The sequence below is a fragment of the Bombus bifarius genome, unplaced genomic scaffold (assembly GCF_011952205.1).
Source record: "Bombus bifarius isolate JDL3187 unplaced genomic scaffold, Bbif_JDL3187 scf7180000007968, whole genome shotgun sequence".
In the NCBI taxonomy this organism is placed as follows: domain Eukaryota; kingdom Metazoa; phylum Arthropoda; class Insecta; order Hymenoptera; family Apidae; genus Bombus; species Bombus bifarius.
Genome location: NW_022884354.1, coordinates 1,466,035 through 1,489,865, shown reverse-complemented (window position 1 = coordinate 1,489,865; position 23,831 = coordinate 1,466,035). Strand labels below are relative to the sequence as shown.

Sequence of the window (23,831 nt, the reverse complement as noted above, 5' to 3'; positions counted from 1 at the left end):
AGAAAAGGAATCTCTGTGGTGAATAAAATACGTCGAACGTTAGATTTATTATTCATAGATCCGTGCAACGTTGATCCAAGTAACGTAACGTGTTTGTTTAAAAAAAACGAGTGGAAATTGAGACAACCCGAAACATTTACATATTTGCCAAGGTAAAAACACATGAAAATTAAAAATTCAAAGACAAACCATCAAGGATTATTATAAATTAAACGAGAATCATCTCCATTGCCGAATGGTTGAGGTTTTCTCGTTTGAACGAGCCGGTACCTATGCGAGCCGGTGCACACGCTTTTCATCCACGCCTAACCCATTTTTTATCCGGATCCATATTTACTACCCTGGTCTCGTGAGCCCCTCCAACGCTCCGGCCGGCTCGTTTCCCCTGTCCGCGAAGCGCATCACTTACGACCACAGTCGGAGGATCAAAGTGTCGTTAGCGGGTTTGAAAAAAAGAGGCTGCCATCGTCTATGAGCTACGTTGGGGCGAATAGAATTATCAGGAAACTTCGTTGCGCGATCCTAGGTAAAAGCGCCTTTCGAGCGAGCACACCGCTTCAAAGCGGACCCTGACTGGTTCGAGATTCAACGACTTTCATGAAAATCCTTCGTAACCACGCGAAATTTTGAGCGTGTACCGACTTTGCAAGCACTTCGAGTCCGCAAACAACAGGACGTTGGTGTATTCTTTCTGGTCGGTCCACGAAATCTACGCGGAACAAAGTAGAAATTTGAAAGTTCGCAGCACTCGAGTTTCAAGTATCCTCTTCGCTTAAATATATCCCCGTAAATGATAAATTTACGTCGAGAAATCTTCAGTTCAGGGTATCCGAATACGCGTAAAGATAGCCAGCAAAGACATTCGGAACCTTTCTCGGTTCTGCCTCGGTTTCCCATTTACCTTGGGCTCGACGCGAAACATAGACGCCTTAGACGAATAGACCGCACAAGCCACGAGATACCAGTCGCGTTAATGGAAAGCAAAGCGTTGGAAACGCGACAGAGAACCGGAGCTATCCCACAGCGGAGGCCATGTTTCGGTCCCGAGCAGCGGAACCGATGTCGCGCAATAATCTGCAACGATCTGCATAACGATCCTCGATAAATATCCGGCAACGAGAACCATTATCACGTCGCAGAAACTTCGCTATCCATTCGGTTGTCGGTGTATTAACGAGACACAGGGCTGATTGCACAATAGAATCCGGCAAAGTGCTCTCGATTTCTTTTCCATCGTAAACGAGGTTCAGCGGCCCCGGCTCGGAATTAGCAGAACCATCGGCCCGGTGTTTCGTTCCGTCTCTTATGTCGTCGTTTCTCTCGTTCCTATCGTCATTCCGCCGTTTGCACAACGAACGAAAGTCGTTAAGTTCTTCCCCGAGAATTGTTCCGGCAACTACGCCTTGCTATCCGCTTCTCACCCCCTTCGTTGTCCACCTTCTCGTCATCTTCGAGCTTTTAATTACCGATCGGCATTCTAATTAATGAATGGATTCGCCCGGGGCACCGGGCAAATCGTTATCGATCGTGCGAAACAACGGCTATTAGGAGGTCGCTGAGGACGAAGACAACGACGGCCAGGAGGAGAAGACAGCGGAGGACCCCGGACGAGGAGCACTACCGAAGAAAACGGAGAAAGGGGAATGGCATCTTCCAATGTTCTTTGAGAATTGTACTTACTTTCTTTGTACTGGAGAACGTTCGAGTGCTTCTCGTGAATGACGACGCAACGGTAGCAGGATTTTCTGTAACAGAACGGAAACGGGGTTTTCTCTTATTCAAGCCTTTCATTCGATATCGCTCGCTGGAATTAGAACGCTTTCCCCTATTCCCGATTCTTTTCTTCCTCCCCACGCCCCTTCCACCGCCCGTTATTCCTTGTTTTCTCTTTCGTTTCTCGTTAGGCGACGACGCGAACTCATCCTCGAGATTAACGGAGGACTCGGCCATCTTAATGAGAACCGCCTCGACGAGCTTCGAAATTCGCGAGATCGAACCGAACGATCGACCGAATTAACGCGCACCTCGTGGCCAACGAAATCTCTTTATCGTGTGTGCGTACTGTTTTCTGAAAAATCCGATTCCTGTAATCGCGTATCGTAACAAGAACTTTTTATAGGAAATTAACCGCGCCCCTTTTTAACGGCGTAAGCTATAGGAAAAGTTTTTATTTCGTACTGTCTTCGATTAGAAAAATTCATTCGATAACCGTTCTTCCGCGCCGTGTAACTTTTATTAAAGAAATTTCCTTCAGGATTCCAACTTTTGCGGTTGCTCTTACGATACCTGCAGGACTATCTCTTTTACGACAGGTTTTACTTCTTTCGCTGTCGTTAACCATTCCCCTACTTTCAAAAAAGGTATGTTCCATACATACGAATAAAGTACCACAGAATTTTTCTTTTTTATATCTTGGAAAAAACTAACATTTAATTTGATATCTAGGTCAAAAGTACGATAGTACAAGTTTTCCTGATTTCCTGATTTTTATCTTAATTATTGGTTGAAACGACGTGTTCTGACATAAGATAGCTAAAAGGCGGAACAATTTGTCCGATCTGCCCCAAAAAATATAAGCCTTTTAACATTAGATGGCAAGTTTATGAAGTTTCGCGAAGAAATTAGGGTCGCGCGTAATACCAGTAGGTTGTCGATCAATCTCTATCTCAACTAATCTTTACCAAAATCATTCCTCTCTCATAAGTTTCATCATGATGTTAAAAAATCGCTCGTCCTAATGCTCGTACCTCTACTAAAGCTTCACAAAGTTTGGTCAACTTGTCAGCTATTCTTAAAACACTCGTACGCTTGAATCTAACAAGTCGCTTTCATTTTCAACTACGTCGTGTAAAGATACTACGGTACTTCTTGGTCATAAGGTAACATGAAAATCAGAAAATCTCAGACGTATTTATCATATTTCTCTTCCATGTCTTTCCTCTGTGCTCTTCGTACTCGAATCGAAATGAAACCGCGATTGCCGTTTAAACTTCACCGGATCAACCGGAAACCACGATACCTCAGTGCCAGTGCCATTTCCGCGTTTTTTTTATCTCGCTCGACGCTATATCGATCGGACACTTTGCAGGCGAACCCGATAGAAATCTCTACGAAAACTTCGGTCAGCTCGTGTGACACGAACATTACGCGGCGAATCGACGCGGTTCCCTCTTTCCTCCGCTCGCGTGTACCTCTCTTGCGAAGAAACAACTGCAACCCCCTCTGGTAATACCGCTTTTAATCCCCTTCTGACTCGGGGGCGAAACTCGCTTCCAATCGTATTGCCTGGAATCTGTACGTCGCGTCGCGTCGCCTCTTTCTAACGAGTTGACATTCCACGAAACTTTCGTTTCTGGATTTAACTTTTCGTTTCGTTTCGTTTCGTTTCGTTTCGTGATTTTCGACGAGATTCGGAGGATGATTGGCCTTCCGCGTTCCGAATTTGCCTTTGACGTGATCCGATACCAGGAAACGTTATCGTTTCTACCACTAGGATGTTATTGCGCAAGCAGAGTAGCGTTAATAATGAAATTTTTATAATAATATGTAATTATAGATAAAAAATAAGTTAGAACAGAAGCTTGACTATCCGTCCTAATCGTAGCACACGCTGTTCGAGTGAATGAGGCCATTGAACTATTTTATAAAAATTAATATCGAACAGGAAGTACAAGGATGTTTTAATAAAAATGCAACAATTTAGAAAGATAGAAGATTACAACTAATTAATCTCCAAGTTCTTAATGTATCGTGTAATAATATTAATCGTGAAATTATTGCACGAGAGAGTTTAGATATCGTGAAACCAATACGTTTTACAAGGTACATACAAAGAAAAACAGAGTGTGTACTCACTGATCAACCAGGAGAAACTTGTCGCCCTCGTTGTGCAGGCACCTACCCTTGCTGGACAATTCATTCCTGGAGATCACGATCGGCTGTCTGACTCCGCTTTGAAACCAGGTGCCTTCCCATTTCAGTGGAAACGTGCATTCTGAAACAAATATCGCAAACATCCACGTGAACAGACTCGATCGGTCGACGCCATCTGCGAAAAATGTCGTATCGCGGCGTGTCCATTTCTGGACGCAATCTTCGTTCGAAGCCGCGTCGCCGTCGAACGCGATACGCTCTCCTCGCCGAACGAAGAAGAGACAACGTAATATTCTCGTGAAAGTAATATGAGACAAATCGCGGCGATGTTCGAAGACAAAAGGGCCAAGAACCGTGGAGACGGCGATGATACGCCGACGAAAGTAAGGGTTGAACGGAGCGCGGTAACGGGAAGGGCGCATAACCATGGCGCCGAGATGGGTATTCCCCGGACGGGATAATCCTAGGGGCGAAGCGAATTTCCGGAAACTACAGCCATAGCACGGAAGGGATACATCCAGCCGAGTTATCGACGATAATCGAAACCCGGCGATGTCCCTCGTGCATCGTTCCTTTCTCTCCGCGCGACCAACCCCTCGATGAACACCTGACCGTGCACACGCAGCGAAAGCGATCCATTTTTGCGACAATGCGACGTATCGCTTTCTTTCCTTCGACCGACAGATTCGTTCTCCTAAGTGCGCAATTAGTTTATTGGATTACAGCTGGTCGAATAATTCTCGATAGGGGAAGGCCACACGGCAAAAACATTATAGGGAAAAGTAACAGAATTATTCGAGTCAAGCTAACTCCAATTGATTTTCCTTCTAATTCGTTAAATTGCATTACGAACAACCTTTAAACGATCCATATTTGAAAACAGATTAACCGACTCAATGGCCTGAATGGCGTAAAAATCGTGTAAAATATCGTTGACAGCTCGATAGCCATAGTTTTTCTACGGAAAAGAGGCAGGGAAGTTCGTTCGATCCATGTTAATTTATAATGTCTCTTAGAAGAAATCGATAGTATCAGTTTAATTGTTATTTTAGTCCAACTTAATTGAAACGAATACCCGCAAACGAAGAAAAAACAGTTAACATTGTTCGATCGTTGGAGAAGGGGCGTATAGGCACGAAACTGGTTGCAACATATCCAATTTTAAAATCGCTATTCTACGACAGACAAGAAGTGTGATTTATCGTGCTGTTCACCCCTTCGTATACTAAGAAGAGAACGCATATAGAAAGCATAGCAGCTACGTATGTAATCCTATTTCCAATTTCCACCTGGTAATTCCAGAGTCGAATGCAATTTGTAAATCGCATGGTATAATACGATAGTTCCACTTGCTACTTCAAGCGGCTAACAATAAGAAAGAAAGAATGAGATTGTAGAGCAGTGTCGCGTGACCGAATGACGTCTGGCAAAAAGTAGACAAGTCTCGACAACTGATAAATAAGTCAATCCTTCTTACTCGTTGAACCTCGCTTTGGCTCTCTCTCTCTCTCTCTCTCTCTCTCTCCTCTCTCTCTAGCAGAAACACAACGGTGCAATTGCCGTGATGGTAAAAAGGAAACGACAGGGTAAATAAACAAAACGTAGACGGGCTTTTCGTTGCGCGATTCTTAATGAGGGGTTAATTAAATCTCATTCCCGGGCCTGAACGAGGGAGAGCGGGAAAAATATTATTCCAGGGAGGGTCGCGGAACGAAAGTAACAGGCGAGGTACAAGCGACGTTTTCCAGTCGTGTCTTTAAGTAAAAGCTTCGTAAATAAAAGCTGTTATTGTCGTCTCCCGTCAGCGTGTCGGAATGTTGATTCATCTAATTGTGGCAATCGTTTTCGCGTCTCTGTTAAGATCGAGCCTGGCACGCTCGGAACGAACAGCGTCACATCGGAGAGAAAATAATCGAATTGGATTCTTCTTTGACGACACGCCTCTTCCTATCGTTGTTCCCTTCTCTCTTTCTCCTTTCCTTCCTCTTTTCTACCCGTGTGCCATTTTTTGCTCTTAATAGGACGTTTCGCGACGCGTCTTCGGTCGATAGAACAGATGTCTGCCCGCTTTTAATGTGGAATAAAAAAATTTATTCTCCCCGGAGAGCAGCCACTTTCCCCGGAGGGTTTGATAGAATAATAAAGCGCGAAGGAAGCGTTTTAAGAGTTCCCGCTGTTACACTTATCTCGAAGGGGACGCTCGCTGATATTGACGCCTGTCATTTTCCAAAGTTTTTTCACCTTCACCGAGTTCCTTGGAAAACACACTTCCAGCCTTTCGTTACATCCACAGAGTGTCAAATCGTGTTTCTTCTGGCGAAAGAAAAACAATTTCCCCCTCGATATATGAAACGCTGTATGAAATGCTCGTGCACATGAAAAATTGAATTCAATTCCCGGAAGAGGGGTGGAACGGACGCATTCGTTAACGGGGGATCCTCTGTTTTCTCATTCAAGAAGTTAACTATCACCCTTAAATAAAGAACGATGGTGTGCCCGTAACTCAGCGACCGCAAAGTGTCGTACTTCTTCGGCTGTCACCGTTTCCTCGGCCAAAGAATTAAACCGTAAAGAAAAACGAAAAGCTGGCTGCCGACATTTACGTGCAATCCCAAGTTCTTATCGCTAACAGTATCGGCGAGGCGCGGCAACACGGCAAATAGAGAACGAGAGAGAAAGGGATCGTAGGAGATTCGATTTCGCGACAGGATGGGTAGGAAAGAGCCACCGCGAAACATTCGACCGTTTTTTTTCCCCTCTCGTTCCATTCCGATGCTCTGGTAGCTGGTCGGTCTCGCCCCTTCTACCCTAGGGGCGAGATTCTCCATCGCGACTGGGCCGCTGCGCCGCGCTGGTGCGAACTGTGATTACGGATTTCGAGTCTCGCCCGCGGATTTTACGAGCCCGCCGTGAATCGCGCGTGGCTCGCCATCCTTCCCTCTCTTCCTCTCTCTTTACCCTCTCCGCCCTCGAAATCCACCCTCCATCCACCCTCTCCCTTTCTCCCGATGTTCTCTTCTCCTTTCTGTTCCAGGCACGTCGAAAAGCAGGAGAGGCAACCCGCGGCATTCGAACCGCATGAAAATAAATAAATGCCCGAGGGTGGCCGGCGTCGGTGAGACGCGAGGATGAAGGGGTAAAGGGGCGTAGAGGTAGTGGATTCGCTCCAGGGACTCACCGCCACCACCTGCTATCGATTTCACCCTCGAAACTCAGCCGTGCCGATCTGACGAATCGCTTCTTTTCTGCCGATTTTCTTCCACCTTTTCACCGATTGTTCGCTTCTTCTCTATTTCCGGTCTGGTTCGATCCTTCGGCCAATGCTACATATACTCGGACGAGGTTTTGGTCATTCAGCTGGTGCAATTCGAATTTGTTGGAATTAAGGTTCATGCATTTATTCGTACGCAAATATGTTATCCGCCGAGGTTGTCTGCTCGGCTATAAAACGTTTCCAATGACAGAATGAAAAGAGGTAGTCACGTCGTAAAAGAGACTCGAGCAAATAAAGGCGATAGCCACGGGGCTTGGTACTACATTTAGAACCGGGTAAATTGAAATACTACAATCAGCAATCTTCTGCATTGGCTGATTCGGTTACAAGATTTCGTTGTCGGCTAATGTGGAAATGGCTATAGGTTGGAAATCGAGATTTAAACGTTGTAACATTCCTCGATATTTACAGATTTCGCAATATCCTTTTCTTCGTCGATTTCACGCGTAACGATAAAATCCCGTTAACGTGTAGCGTAAAATGTACGTACATGAAAAGACGCGTCACCAGCTACGATTCACAAAAGTCAAAAAGTCATAGAAAACGTCCAATACAACGCCAAAAATATATGCAAAATCACACAGGAGATTGGTAGAATCTTCTACTCGGTGCTGCACCACTAAACGACGCACAGGACTTTTAGACAAAACATTCCTCGGCGTTGGAAACTCTTCCGTGTTTCGATTGAAAGTTGAACGAAATTCGAGAAAAATATCGGTCAGTAGCGTACTTACGTCGAACGAAACAAGTGGACGGTAGAGGAACCCGCGAAGATCCAGCGGCCTTATTTTCCGTTAATGAAACGAGCGTGGGCACGTGTTCGGGAATTCGAGATGCGCAAAACTACGCAAGGTTTATTCTCACGAACGAGTCGTTACTTCTCTACGACCAGCTCCTTACCGGCGCGTATCCAGCCCATTCTTCGTACGAACAACGATCCCCGGGTGGCCGTACGTCTCCCCGGAAATGGACCGCGTTCTCCAATTGGACAATGATAATAAGGATAATAGCGACAAGAGTAATAAGGACGATGATTAGAAAAATTGCACGGACGACCCCCTTGGGATCTACCGTCTACCACGGCGTTTGTCGCTTTGCTTTCGCCTCTTGTTGAACGTTACGCCAATTAAAATTAATTGCCGGGAGGACGAGTACGCGAGCTGCCTGAAATCGCGTCGTCTTGTTGCAACGCGAAAGCGATGCACGTTCGTCAAACATACGGCAAAGAAGATGGTATAGAAGATTTGCCGTGAAAGAACTTCGGTTCGCTTTCGCGTATAATTGCGAACGTCGGTGAGGTTCGAAATTCTCGTAAATCAAACGAGATTTACGATTCGCTGTGATTCGTATCGTTCCCGAGGAAGAACAAAGAAAATCTTTCTCCGTTTTCGATCGTAAAATATTTTTATATTTTTTACGATGGAAAGAAGAGGAAGGGCGCGACATTAGCATTTATAAAACGGGAATAAACTATCAATCGGCGATAATAAACGACAGATTTTAATCACGGCGGTAACGTAGCGCGAGCGTTAACGAAAAATGGAATTTTCCGTTTATTTTGCCGTGGGCTGTTTTTTTTTTTTTTTTTTTCAGAAAACCGTCGGACAATACACGCGATATAACGGTAGCGGCAATTTTTCATTCTTTATCCCCGGCACGATCCATTTCACCGGTATTCAAGCAGCCGTAACGACTCCTGCGTGGCTGTAATTTACCCCAGAAATGGCCCACGACAAAATACACCCTGCTTGTAGCGACGGAGAGGGCGCGTCGGGGCTCGAGTCACGTGGCCGGCCCCGAAATTTCTTGATTAAGACGACGACACGCGATCTTCCGTGGCCGCGTGCGCTCATTTTTCTTCCCGCCGCTCGATCAATCTTTGACCAACACCGCCCCGTTTTCCGGATTCGTAGAAAACCCTCGCGAAAAATCGCTGGTTCACCGCGACTGGCTGACGCCGCGTAAAAAGACGCCACCCTCGCAATCCCACTATCGACCAGGAGAAATCGATCGTTCGCTCTCTCTCTCTCCGTGTATCGAGCGTTGATTTCTTTAGAAAATTAGAGGCTCGCCGATGATATCTCGTCAGATATAAATTTGATCTCGCGGCATCGACGAAAGGTCGAGCGAACGAAGAAGTAAAATCGGTCCGCTCGAAAGCTGGCAGAGATTGAATATTTATTTAATTTCGAATCTGCTCTACGAGACATAATCGCCTTTCGCTTGCTACATGGAAGAATTTTAATAGAATTCAGACATACGAGATTCTATTGTTCGATCGAAACGTAATTTACAGAAAAAGGGGGAAACCTTGGAATTCTCTAGCGCCGGTTTCTAAATCTGCGGATCGTGATTGCGTTCGCCCGCCGGGGAACAATGGCGCTTTGAAGAAGCGAACACACGGCTCGCGTCATTCCGTCGATAAATTGTTTTCAATATCACGGCGGACACGGTATTATCGGCGCTTCATCGTGCAAACAATCATCAGCGGCAACATCGTTAGTTCGTAAGTTCGAGATTACAATAGAGGCCTGTCGCGTCCCGCGAGAGGGATTCGACGAGAGAGGTGCACAGAGATCTAAATAGTGCAGATCGAATCGCACAGATAGTATACAATCTCTCGGATGAATTCCCGTTTGCAGAAGGTATGACGGGGCTCTGCTTTCAGCTCTTCGGATTGAAATCGAACTAATGGCAGAAATTTCACGCGCGCCGGAATCGCTCCGCTATTAAACTGAAAAAAAAAAAAAAAGAGAGGCGAACGAACCGTGGCGTGAGATCCGATCGAGCCAGTGTACACTTCGATTACTCGAATATTCGCTGTGATAAGAAAGAACGTTTCTTGAAACATGCAACGACAGACGGCGCGAGTAATTTTCTAATTCCAACAGCTCCACTTCTCGTTTCGCGTTAAATTTCATATCCTCGCTATCGAGGGAATTCGAGCTTCGCAGCTATCGTTCGATCAACTTCAGGACCACGGCACAAGCTTGCGCTAACCGTGCACACAACGCAAATCGTATTACACCGATTAATTAATAAATCTTGATATCGCGATTAGGTGAATTTTCGTATAAATGCCATCGCGAAATGGAAATACTGGTCGTTGTTCGTGGCACGACGCGGTGAATTTTCACGTCTAACATTATCGCAGGGGCGCGAGTGGCAGGTTGTACGGTGTTTTCCGCGCGACCGAAAGTCGCTAAATTCGAACTGTGTCACGAAGTCGTAACACCAGTCGAGTAGGTGGCTAGATAAATCGCGCCTTTCGATACCATGTTCCTAATCGTTCGTAATAGCACGTGTCGAGCGCGTGACGAGTTTAAATGCCAGTCACGCGAACGAATTGAGCCGATTATAAATTATTTGATACATACGCTGTCACATTACTACTCGCTTCTTATCGTCGGTATTAAATGGCGAAAGACGACCTTTTTTATGTTTCCCTACGTCATTAAGATAGAAGGACACGGAGTAGTTCCGAAATAATTACGAGAGATCTTTATGTGCCGCGTTTCCTTTCATTTGTAAGCCGTTACTTTGGATTCGTGTCAAATGTTCGTTAAAAACGAGATTAATTAAAAAGAAAGCCAATTTCTCTGCCTGTAAAAACTAAAGAGAAGCTAAAAACATGGAAATAACGGTTTCGATCCAGATAGCGAAGCATCGAATAATTTGATCAACGGTGAAATACAAAATCGCCTGGGAAAACACGTATGAGTTACTACCAGTGGGAGAGAACAGGAAATGAAGATTTAAAGCGAGCGAATGAAATATTTGCCAATACGGATGTGGTTGGATGAGATTAAGTAGCTGGATCATCTCCCAGTGGGAATAGCGTTGATACGGAGGACCGAAACTTTGGCTATAAACCGTGCACGGGCCTAATATATATCACTTATCAGAACGAAAAGTGGCGTGAGCCGGGGTCCTGCGGGTGCCGTTTCCAACAAGCCGATTTACGGAAAGAATTTCGTCTTGCGTAAATTTCCCTAAACGTAAACGCACCTCGGAGAACGCTTATCGTAGGTGTATAAGCGTTGATGTTGCCCGTGTGTCGAATACTTTTGGCAAGAACGACTCTCTCAGTTGCGAGAAACATCGGCCGCGGTGGCAAACGCGATACAAACGATATAAAGTTCTAAAGTGACGTAGAACGAAATGAAAATCCCCAGGCGGAGGGAAAAAGCGAGAGTCCATTTCACGGATGTAAACTTGTCGAAAGATTACAAAGAACGGCGGTGGATCGAGAATTAAACTTTAGCCAAATTTCAAGCGTTACGAGATCGGTCCCCCGCCCCCGCCCCCGCCCCCTCCGTACTTGAAATCTGGAAACGCTTCTTCGTTCAAACGTTTAAACAATCCCCGGTGCTCGCGTTAGATCAAATATCGCGTGTCTCTCTTTTATCCGACGAACAAAAGCTCTTTTCAGTGGAAACGCGTTGCAACGAGGCGAAACGACTGGTTCGAAGCCGGCTCGAAATACTCGTACAAGTAACTATTAACCATTACAACCGGCCGACTCGTCGGCACTTTTATTCTCGGCGTCGACGCACGCGGCGCGACTCGAACAACCAGAACACTGCGGAGGGACCAGGAACACGTTGAGAGGTAGCGGAGGTGGCAGGGGCGGCGAGAGAAGAGACGCGCAACAACACACGGCAAACCTGCAACATTGTACACCACTGTGTCGCATCCCTTTACTTCCTGTTTCCCTTCGCCGACTCTCTCTCTCTCTCTCTCACCGACCTCTAGCCGTGCTTTTCAAAAGAGTTAACGAATTCGGCAATCAGCGGGTATCGGTTTCGATCGGTCGCCGATTTTACGCGCGTTTTTCGCGACTCCCTTTCCCCTCGCGCTTTCACTCCATCTCGCTCTACATTCTCGTTGTTCTCCGTTGTTCTCAGTTGTTCTCAGTTGTCCTCAGTTGTTCTCCGTCGTTCGCCGTTGCTCCCTCCGACTCCGGCAACCACGAAGCTCGTTGATTTCGTGAAATCATCCGTTGCATGACGTTTTCAGAGTTATGGGATCCAGTCACAAACCGAAAACGGGGACGAATGAAAACGATGGGTACAAAAGACAAAGGGAGATTACAAGATTTGTCTTGAAAGCGCTCGCAATTTACAACGTAAAGGCCAACGGAATTGTTTTCTCGTTTCGAAAACGTTACATCGGATTTTCAAGATTTTTGCCCACCTTTGTCTAGCTTCCTTTTGAAGCATGTAGGTCAAATGAAATCAATGTTTCCCGAATGGGCAAAACAATATCGGATTGACAACCGAATGGAAACGTTGTCCAAACGATTCGAAATAAAAAGTTTTCAAACGCGATCGATAAACAAGTATCGTTCTGTAAAACATTGACGGAAAAGCGAATCAATTTCATGCTATACGTATTTTATAAATATAACTGCCTAAACAGAAATGGAATAAACTTTTCTTTTTTTCTTTTTTCTTTTTTCTTTTTTTAAGTAGAAAGCCAAGTCGGAAGAGACAGGTGGAATAAAATGGTTTTCTCTGTTAACGCTTCGAGGGATGCGTCGTCTCCCTCGGTTGCCAGATCAATCTGAAATATCTTAATTCTCTCCTTTCTCGAAATCCAAGTACACAGAGGAGCACGGGCGATTCCATCGAACCAGCTTGGTTCGTAATTTCTTGCAGACCTCTCGAAGAACCAAGGACACGGTTGATTCATTCTCTCGGGTCCTCCTTTCCGTGGGCCAAAGGACGTTCCGAGCAGACCGCGGCAATTGCTTCGCAGCTGCGTCCTCTGGAGGTTAAAACGAGCCAGGCTACCGGTGCTCGTTCTTCTTCCGTGTGACACCGGATCGCGGCGATCCATTATCTTTTTATCAGCGGGCCATGCCGCGACGACGACGATGGCGATAGGGACGGCGATGGGGACGACGACGATGGGGCGGCAATGGAGACGACGGCGGTGGACCAACGGAAGCGAACACGGGCGTCTCGTGTGCGGGCCTACGTCGAATCTTGGGGACGCCAAGTGAATTATCGTCAGTCGGTCGAGAGAAGAATAGCGCGCCGCGGATCCCTGACACTTTGACAGTCGTCAGGCGACGTAGACGTGCAGGGACCGGGACTCTGGCTGCCAGAATAAGCGGGAGAAGGGTGGAAACCGCGACCAGCCTTGTCGTCCTCCTCTCTCGTCCTCGTCCTCGTCCTCCTCCTCCTCCACCTCCTCTGCTCTTCCTCGCGCTTCTGCTCGCCCTCGCTTTCGCCCGTCATTGACAGCTGTCAGCCGTCAGCGCTGGAAAGTTTTACGAGGACGAAAGTTGATATTGCTGCGCTTGCAGTTTTGCCCCTTCACCCGATCCCTCTCGACCCATCGCGACCCGTCCTTGTATTTCCCAGCCTCGAGCTCCAACTCGGCGATTTTTTCCCTTTCCGTCTCTTTGTGTCCTTTCTTCTCTCCGATTTTTCCACGAATTCTTCTCGTCCTACGCTCCGCTGCTCTCTTCCTCTGTTCTCTCTTAATCCATTTTGTCACCCGCTATATATGTATACGCGTATTGCTCGTTTTGCTTCGATTCAGCTCCTCTTCCCACCGCAACGTCCCTTGTACTTCGATATTTCGTTGTTCCGCTCACTGGTCCTTTGTTCCTGTTTTCGTTACCCCATGCATTGTATTCTTTCGCTTCCAACATCGCCGCTGTTGCCATCCGCTCGTCCTCTTCTTCCCGGCCGACACGTAACAACACGCCCTCGATTCCTAACCGTTCTGCGTACACCCCTAAGTCTTCCCACGTTCCCACACCTCTTATCTCAACCCCTGTTTCTAACTTTACCAATTTTCTAATCGTTTTCCCTTTCCCTGTCTGGCAATCCATTATGCCCTTTACTCGCGCCCACGTACTAAGCTCGAACTTTCTCACATCCGATTTGCACAGGCGATATTCGATTTTCTAGATTCGAGGGCAAAAATTGCCGTCCAAGAACAACTTTGTTCATCGGTCGCGTTTCGCCGTTAGATTTCGTCGGCCAGTTAATGCATAGCCCGGCGACAGCGTTATCGGTTTCGATATCCAACGATAATAGAACCTAACGATTTTCAACCGTTTCCACCTGTCCTCGTTTCGCAGTCCCATTTACGCCACGGAATAAACGCGATCAGTTTCGACCTGGTTCAGAAACCGTACCTTTCGTTTCACTTTTGAACCGACTTCCATTTAACTTGCGACTCGTAATCCTCGATTTCATTTTAAGATCGCCGCGTCATTCTCGGTTTACCTTCGGGGATGTGGTTCGAGCATCGATCTCGTTTCGACATCGTCTTCTCACGCGACTATAAAACTGATACATCGCGTGGTAAGCATGTATCAGGATCGACAAACAGAACGCGATCTTCACGGCGGGGGTCGATAATCGACGTTTCGATATCCGAATGAAAAACGAGCATGAAGATTGGAAGGCCGGGCGAAGGGTGGAAGAGTTAGGGTATGAAAAAAATCGAAAATGTTCCCAGTCGTTTGGGAGCGAGAGTGTGTTCGTCGTCGATGACGACGTCACGGATTGAAATGGCGCGTAAAATGGCCACTGCTCCCAAGGGCGAAATATTCCACGTCTCCAATTTTATTCATTCCCAGTGCTTTCGCGTTTCCTCCCCTCCCTCCCTCCCTCCCTCCCTCTCTCTCTCTCTCTCTCTCTCTCTCTCCCTCTCTCTCATTTGCCTTTTGCTGTTTTTTCTCTCATGCCGTTGCACGCACAGAAATGTGCTCGCGAGGAGGAGAAATGTACGTGTCGGTACGGTCGAGAGCATTTGTTATTCAGGGGAACAGGTTCTTGGTCCAATAACCGAGGACCCGGTTACGAGGAGATCGAGTGGAGGCTGTACAACCAACCGGAATGGGAAAATAATATCGATGAAGTGGCACTCCATTCTCGGAGAAACCTCCGTGTTTCTGTGGCGGGGAATTGATCAACCGAACGAATCATAGTGCTCGAGTCCGATTTCTCGTGCTGGGTCTAGACTAGTTACAATTGTTCGCAAGTATTTCACGAGCTGCTTACCAAAAGCAGCATCGTATCCACAGTGAAGCTCGCGAGTAAGACTTTCGATGTACACCGTCGTCCATCGGTCACGGGACATTTACAAATGTACACTTACGAATAAACGGATATCGTATCCATCATCATCTACCGTAAACTCGATATTATACGATTTTGTAGCTCAATTTTTTACTTCGAGTCGTAACAATCGATTTGAAAATCCTTTGTTACAGTATCCGAAAATACAAGAAGTCGGAACAACGTCCTCTGGATAAAGGAAAGGAGCGGAAATTCCGAAAAAGAGATCGAGATAGAGAGCGCGATCAACGCCGACGAAAGAAGCAGAACCAGAAACTATGAATGGCGAACAAAGGAGGTAAGAGAAAAAATGGCCTCGTCTCTTTCATTCGCTATACATAATTGATTGGCGCTTCAAAGGGCCTGGCAATAGTTCGCGGCACGGTATAACGTTGATACGGTACTTTTTCATTCTCGACGCAAAGCTCGTCCGTGTCGATAAAAGTCCAGCGCGGGCATTGCCATTGATCCGGATCACAATAGCCGGCGATCTGACGTGCCGGATGTTCTTGCACTTTTTCCCTTGCCAATGGCAAAAGAGGATGCGAACAAAACGCGTTGCGGCTCGATTCCAACTATCTAGGCACTCGATGTTAAATAATAAACCTAAACGTAGTCTTTAATATTTGTTGCAATGCACCAAAACGAATCGGTGTACGAAAATCAAATTAAAAAGCAAAGCGATCAAAAAAGTACACGTCTGTTCAGAAATCTCGAGACATTTGCCAACGTTGAATAGAATCTACCTTAAGCATAATAAGAGTCTCGGGTGTTTCGTGCCCAGTGGACGCTAGTATACGCGCTGCCACCGCGAAGAAACAACGGAAAACGAATGTATCTGCATTCTCGTAAACGAACGCAGATGATCGTTTTACCCTAACCGTTGCGTTCGATGAAAAGATAATAAACTCGAACGCGATCAACCGTGGAATCGAAGGGGGAAAAAGATTTTATAAACGACAGAAATGGATGGGGAAATTCGCACCGTTTATAATCGTTCGTCGCGTATTATTCCGTATATCGAGCAAAGGTGAAACTAAGGGGCGCGCGCGCGTCCAATTTCCATTGGGGAAATAACTTTAGTCGAGAGAGGTTGGAACACCGCGCGAATAAAAGGCTCGTTTGTTACGAGATTCGTAATCCTCGTCACGAAACTCTAGCCTTCGGCATAATCGCCGGCTGCCCGTGGCTCTTGCGGCCTTACAGTTCAATTTGCAAAACACCGATTCGAGTGGCTCGACGCCGCCGTCGAGGCATTAACAGAAACAAGTTTCACGATTTACTCGGTAAAGGGTACGAAAGGGTCGGTGAAGAGTCGTGCTTGCTCGTGTCGGCGTAGAGCTAGAGAGAGAAAGGGAGAAAGAGCGAAAGAGCGAAAGAGAGAAAGAGGGTAAGAGGTCGCGAGGGAAACGAGAAGAGCGAACTAGAGGGAACGAGAAGGAGGTGGGAGGTCCTTTATTGACCCTCGAAACGAGTTTAAACCGAGGGTGAAGCAACCTGATTGCCGCACCGATTGTATTTGGTGTGGCATAATGAAAATTCTTCTTGCGTCATCTGCCCTTGAGGAGGATAGTTTAACGGCATACTGAAATCCTTTGCCCTATAGTTGGCCGCTGGTTGATCGCGATAAAGTTCATCGGACGATTAAACAGAGCAATGGACGATGACGTACTAGAACGATGCCTATCGTTTAAAACGAACGTAAGATAAGCTTTAAACGAATATTTGACCACGTTGCCACGACGCTGCCGGTTAAAAAGAAATTCTGATAATTGAAAGCCATTATTATGCCATGTCCGCGATGCGACAAGTGTATTGCGTTCGTGCGACGAGCGTCGCGAAACACCATCGCGTATTCGTTTCAGAGTCAATCGATCGGTGAGGTTCGACTCGAGGGAAAAGTCGTTTTTTATGGTAAAATTCGGTGATTCGAAGTCGGGAAGCGTTCGCGGTTGATCCGAGCTAAAGCTACCTCTCCCTCTCCCACGGTTTTTCAGCTAAAAAGCATAAGTAGCGATTCGACGGGGAGAATGTAATACAATTCGGAGCGCGCTGGGCTAAGCCAACATCATTAATTCCTCAAAATCAACTGGGAACCATCCACGTTCCATTCGGTCCCTCTCCTATGTCAACAAATTGCAAATTTAACTATTTTAAGCACGACGATGCAATCGTGAGAAACTGTTCAACTCCGACAAAACATATTTACCCGGTTCCGGTTAAATCTATACAATTAACACCACCGACTCCCTTCCCGTGTTCCGCTCAAATTCCCTAACAATACCGAATCCTAACAAAATATCGCTCCTATTGATTCGTTTCACCCATTGTCTTCGGCATTGGGACTTACGATCCTCGGCGAATAACTTTATCGAATGATTTGTCGGTCTGAAGCACGTTCTTAAAAGCAAACAACAACGAGAGGGTAAAAAAGGAGGAAAAAAAAAAGAATAGGCAATGGTTAAGCCGGTGAACTGGTAACGAAATTGAAGCGACTGAAAGATCGAAACGAGATGATAGCGGCATCGAGTCTGGCCAGACGTTCATCCGTTATTCATTCGTCGAAATCACTCTTGGATCCGCGGCTGTGTCTATACACGGGCCAGCTCACGAAATCACCATAAAACCCGTGGAAATCCGCGACACGGGAAAGACATTGCACAATTCATAGAGTTCCAGAGCGGGCCGTAACGAGAACGCGGAAGCGGTGTGGAAACGCCAGAGGAGAAAATTGCGTTTCCGCGTCGCCACAGCCGGAAAGAGGGTGGAAGCGGCACCGTTCCGAGCTTCTTTTCTCCGGTATCGCGACGCGCTTCGTGTTTTCTCGCCGAAAATGGATTCGTGACTGTGCCTCGAAAGGCTAACTTTTACTTTCCACCCCCATTTTCCAATTCGTGCTCGTCCGACGCGAAAAATTTTATTGTACGCCTGATCTTTAATAAATCCATGCGCGCAAAAATCCCTGTTTCGTACTATGTAAAAGGTGCAGGCGCTCTGAAAAATTGCTAGTTTCATGCTGAAAGATCGCTAAAAACGATTGAAATACGACAAGATTGGATCGTCGAAGCTCCTGCCGTACAGCTTCGTGAATCCAAGATCTGCATGAATACGGAATATAAATGAGAAATGAATTGTACCTCGCTTCTTGCTCCACTGCTTATCTTAGGTTTATAAAATATTCTCCAGCAACTTGAAATTACGATCTATAAATCAAATTGCCGAGCACTTTCGTGCGATATACGTGTCGATGTTTCTAGCGTGGAAACGTATGTGCGTTATTAGAGTATACGTTTGCGCGTATTCGGCAAGCGGATATTCGGTTCAATTTTCAAATTGCCAAAGAGAAACAAGGAGAGCAACTAGTTCGCGAACGGAACATAAACTTGGTACCGTCTAATCGATAAATATACATATATGTGTATATAAAATAATGTATGGGCGATTATGAATTTACGTAGAAGTACGTAGAACAATATACCGCGGATGTTTACAAATTTATATTTCGAAAAATAGAACGCTTTCGTCCAATAAATAATACAACGAGCTAACTATATTTTAGCACATTACGTGCGTTTCGTCCGTTCTTGCTTCTTTCAATTTCTCGTAAGTACATAAAAAATTCGCAGTCTAATTATATGTTATACCTTATTATATATAAGCGCGGATAGATTATTCGAAGCTAAATCTAAAAATCTATCAGAAAGTACAGCGAAGTTTATTAAAAAAAAAAAAAAAAAACGGCTCAACGGACTCTCCTACGATCGCCGAATATCTAAGTCCTTTTGTAGCCAGCTGAAAATGTCACCGAAACACGCCCCGAAAAAGCTGCCTCAAAGGTCTAAAAGTAGCCAAGTTTTCATCCGTCTCACGGGCGGAACGATGAGAAGGGATTTCGTTATAGAATCCGAGAAAGCAGCTCGAATTTACACCCACACGAATGCGTCCACCGCAACAGCTGAAGGGGGACACAGAGAAAAGGGAGACATTCCTATGGTTGACGATACAAGTAGCGACGAAACTTGGCAGAATTCCGATATTGCGGCGCTGTCACGCCAGACAATTCGAATCTATTGATTATGCTCCACGGCCAGGCTTTAATCTGACCCTGCCTCCCCGTAAATATATCGCAGGCTATATTTTACCTTTTATTTAACGTTTCTCGCCGTTAGATTTATGCCTTTGACGGTTTCGCGAAATGCTTTCAATTTTCATCTTACGAAGAGAGAGAGAGAGAGAGAGAGAGAGAGAGAGAGAGAGAACGAACCATTCCAGTTTTGCCCATCCACTTTTCTTTTAACGATCCTTTGCCCACTTTGTGCGCTTCGTCGAGCCGAGTACCGCTTTTTCAATTTAAAGGCATTAATACTCGAACATTAGATATATTTGCTGGAGTTGTTCGAGTAGCGAGCTGGACGTATCGCATAAACGAACGAAGATCGTTCGTAAATAAAAGCATGGCAGAAGTAAACATATACATTTTGACCGTGTAAGTAAAGAAGCAAAGTGAACGTACAACGATGCTCGACAGGCAAAAAGAAAAGACACTGATTCTCTTTAGCATATATGCGAGGGATGAAAATGTGATTTAAAGGACGGTATCAAGAAAGAGACTGGATTATAAGTGGGCTGGTACCTCGAGGTTGATACGAACAGGTGCGCGTGATCCTACTCCAGCTTTAGCTGGCAGGAAGTCCGACCGTAAGAAGTTTCCCGTGGAATCTACGGGACCACAACCGGGAAATGTCTAATATTGTATTCATGAAGCGACGAGCGTTCGAAGCGTCCTGAATAAATAAATAAATAAGCAAACACGCGAAACTCTACGTGTGTACAGGCTCGCGGCTTCGAAACGTACAACGTGACACTAAATCATCCAGACTCTTTGAGATCTCGCATTCTTTTAGCGATCGGGGAGCCGATCATTCAGTTTAACACGTTCACCAGGTATCGTCCAAATCGACGCGTATTTTTAGGATATCCGTGAGAGACGCGAATGTGAGACGCGAGAAGTAGAAATCATGATATTACGAAGAAATTTTCACAATAATTCGAATTATTTGTTATCGTACGGTTAAATTATAAAAAGTTTTATCAAAAATCGAAGATCCATTTCTGCAATGGAAAAGATAGTAGAGAGTTCCGATCGGGTGGAAATCATATCGCGTGTATTTATATAGAACGTGAAAACGAAAAGGGAAAGAGAGAAAAGTGAGAAACGAAAAGAAAGAATGAAAGCTAGAATAAAAGAGAGCGAGAGAGAAAAGGTGAAGCGGGGTGACCAACGGCGGAGGTTGACAACTTCGAGAGCTCTTTCAATTTATCTCATCCCCTGAAGCATCCTTTTTCCTCCCTCTTTTCCAGCCGCACATTTCTATTCTTCCTACCGTTCACCTCTTTGTCTTTGTATATCCGCCTCTCGCCGCTCTCTTGCCGTGGTCTTACCGACGATAGGTATTTATTAAAGCACTGTCATGTCGCATAAACGAGGTACCTCGCGGCGAACGGTCGAAAGCTGTCGGATCGCGGTGTAAACTCGATCCGATTTCCTCATAAGCGGCACAGATCCTTCTCAAAAATCGAGTCTATCGACAGTTCTCTTTTCACTCGTGATTTGCCGAATTTGACAAGTTTACTGGCGCGAATCTGAGTAGACACGTACTCTTAAGTCACGTGTATATTACCAATTTGAGTATAAGAAATCGTGGAAAAAACGCTCCATAATAACGCTAGATTCTCCAAAGAATATTAGGAAGTTAATGGTAGATTAAATATATTATATCTTTTATTCTTTCTCGAGTACAGACTCGCTCAGTTTCAGTTCAGTTTCAAAGATTATTTCCTTAAATAGTTTTACGATTTTAGAGACAGGCGTTGTATGACAATTATCTGTTAGCATTATATAAAATTATATAACAGCGTTGTATAACGTCGGACTCAGATTTATAATGAACGCGTCAAGATCTCCCACCGATCGAAATAATTCGTTTCATCGCTTGTTAGACTGATAATACCGGCCTACCGGAATATTCTGTATTACCGTGTTATTTACGGAAAGCGTCATATTTCGCCGAGTAGAGCAGAGACTTTCCATGTAAATATAACTGGCGACGACCTAAACGCGAAAATGGACCGGCTGAAAGCGCGAACGATCGGCCTGGATACTCGGATACGAATGCTGCGGTACAAATGGTCGAATTTGCATCGCTGCAAGCAGCCGCCTTCGTCGTTGCCTTTCATATTTCTCCGGCAGTTCGTTACCCGCCACGAATTATTCCCCTCTTTGTCTTTCTGCTCGCATTGCGCGCGAGAAATTAAGCGGTCGATGAATCGTTGGCGATCGGCATCCCAGGAACGGAATTTAATCTCCATCGATCCGAACGAAAGTAGGAATTGCGCGGCGTGCCACTGATACGAGCTCCGTTAATATGGGCCGTATCGACGTTCGTAGTTTACTTAAAAAGGACGAATTAAAAATGGTAGTTGAATGCCGCATCGATCGCGATTGACAATGGCTTCGGAGTTCGATCGCAGCGCTGGAGGGATAGCGTTTGAAATTAAAGAAAAGAAAGAAAGAGGGAAGAAAGAGGGTGGAAAGGCGGATCGTCAATTATCGACGCGACGGGTCACGTGGCATCGAAGCCGCGGTTGCAATTGTTGCCACGGTTTGCGGCCCTGAAATCGTATAATTATATGGCCGCACCGCTTCATGCCGCGATTATTATATGCCGCGTTTCACCCCTCCACGAAATAATCGTAATAACAATAACAATAATTACGATAATGATAACAATAATGATAACGGTAACAGAATTACGAAACGTCCAATTTAGCCGGCAAAACGTTGTCCACCGTACGCGCGTATTAATAATTACGCCGCCGTAATAATATCCTCGTAATAACAGCAACAATAATAATTAGGTGAACGTTCGTTCACGAACTCGCGTTCGGTTTTCGAAACCCGTGGAAACGAGCACCACTTATTTCCTTTCATCGCTCTTCCGTTCCCACCTTACACCTATTCGACGTATAATTTTTTAATCGATCATTTATCCTTCTTGTTAATCAGCCGTATCGTTTGGAAAAGCTTGCGTGAGAAAAGTTCTGGTCGACATTCAAAGGAGAAAGGGGTACTTTCTTTGTCTTATAACGTCTCAAAGGTTACAAAGGATCGTGATTTCAAAATTTACGTTCACTCCATGCCTCTATCTTCTGTTTCTCTACACCCTTGAAAATACTCTCGATGTCATCGTATCAAATCCCTGCCGCACGCGTGCGTCAGCTTTCCCCCTATCACTTTCTCTTTTTTTGCTTCTTTATTTATTTTTCTTCTTTCTTTTTTTTTTTTTTAACAAAATACGTCGTTCCAGCGTCTTTCGCGAAATCCTTTCATCCGAAATGCCGGGACAGCGAAAGCTTCGGATTACCGTTAACGAAACAATACAAGGGTTGCGACCAGAACGGACAGCCTCCCTTTGTCCGAATCCCGAAAAGCTCATCCTCCTCCTTGTTCCATCAGCCTCCCCGCGTTTATCCTGCTCTCGGCATCGACTAGTTTGTAATAAAATACCGTGCGAGCCCTCCGACGGATTATATTGCCCTTCACGATCCCCTCCGACCATCCCCCACAGGAATATCTGGATTCCTTCAAGGACTGGAAGAACGTTGCTATCTCGTGTCAAACTCGAGGGACCCTCTAAGTATACGGATATCGAGTTATGAAGGCAATCGATCGCGAATTACACCGGTTAATTACTGTCATTAATCGCGAGCATTCGAAAGGATGAAAGTTGCGGTAAAAAAGCTGGAAAAGTTTTCGAATATACGAATTCGTTGTTCCGTCTCAACACCAGAAGTACCACAAAATAGGTAAAATGACTGTTCGTAACTGTTCATAGAAACGATAGATTTGCAACAATATACTTGCGAGCATTTCGATGATTTCTAGAGCAACGTATGGATAAACGTTTGATCTTCCTTCGCGTTATACATTTTTCATTTACACCAGCTGCAACTGATATTTCTATATCATAATTTGATGCAAGTATCAAATTTCGTATCCTTTGGTACTAGATATTTTCGCGCGAGCATAGAAATTTGATACTACGAACACGAAATGCTGAATAAAACGACGTTTTATTGGAAAATAAGGGTATGTGTGTAAACCAGCTCGCGGCCACTGTTCCTCTCACTATTGTATTTTTCCCACAAATTTTATATTTTGGTGTTAAACTTTCTCCATTGATCGATTCAATGATCGCGACTCTACACATTTTATATTAAAACATAGCCTTCGAGACATAAGGCGACGTTAAAATAAACAGATCAACGAACATTCGTAAAAGGTTTCTGCAAACGTTCAAATGCTTTCGCGAGCCAGTGTATAGAGTGTAGTATCGAAAGATCGTCGACGAGTTGGAAAATCGGTGGACGGCGGGACGCGTCCAGCCAGGTCGACCTTTACCGCGTAAAATCGCACGACTCGGTAGATTTTTGCGAAGGGCGGGAGAGGAAACCCAGGGGCGATCGAACGACGGCAACCTTCGACGGCCGATAAAATACGACGCAACCGTTTGGGAATAATTAAAGGCCGTAGCGAGTGC

The 23,831-nt window shown here is 45.4% G+C and overlaps 1 protein-coding gene across 4 annotated transcripts in view; it reads right to left on the bottom strand.

Moving 5' to 3' along the window:
• The window catches only part of LOC117210589, a 258,899-nt gene that overhangs the window by 51,485 nt on the left and 183,583 nt on the right, over nt 1-23,831 (bottom strand). For all 4 annotated transcript variants that reach the window (XM_033453749.1, XM_033453757.1, XM_033453765.1 and 1 more), the window contains 2 exons: nt 3,856-3,994; nt 1,681-1,745 (listed from right to left, as the gene is read on the bottom strand). In XM_033453749.1, the coding sequence (XP_033309640.1) occupies nt 1,681-1,745; nt 3,856-3,994 (204 nt within the window). The remainder of the gene's footprint in view (nt 1-1,680; nt 1,746-3,855; nt 3,995-23,831) is intronic.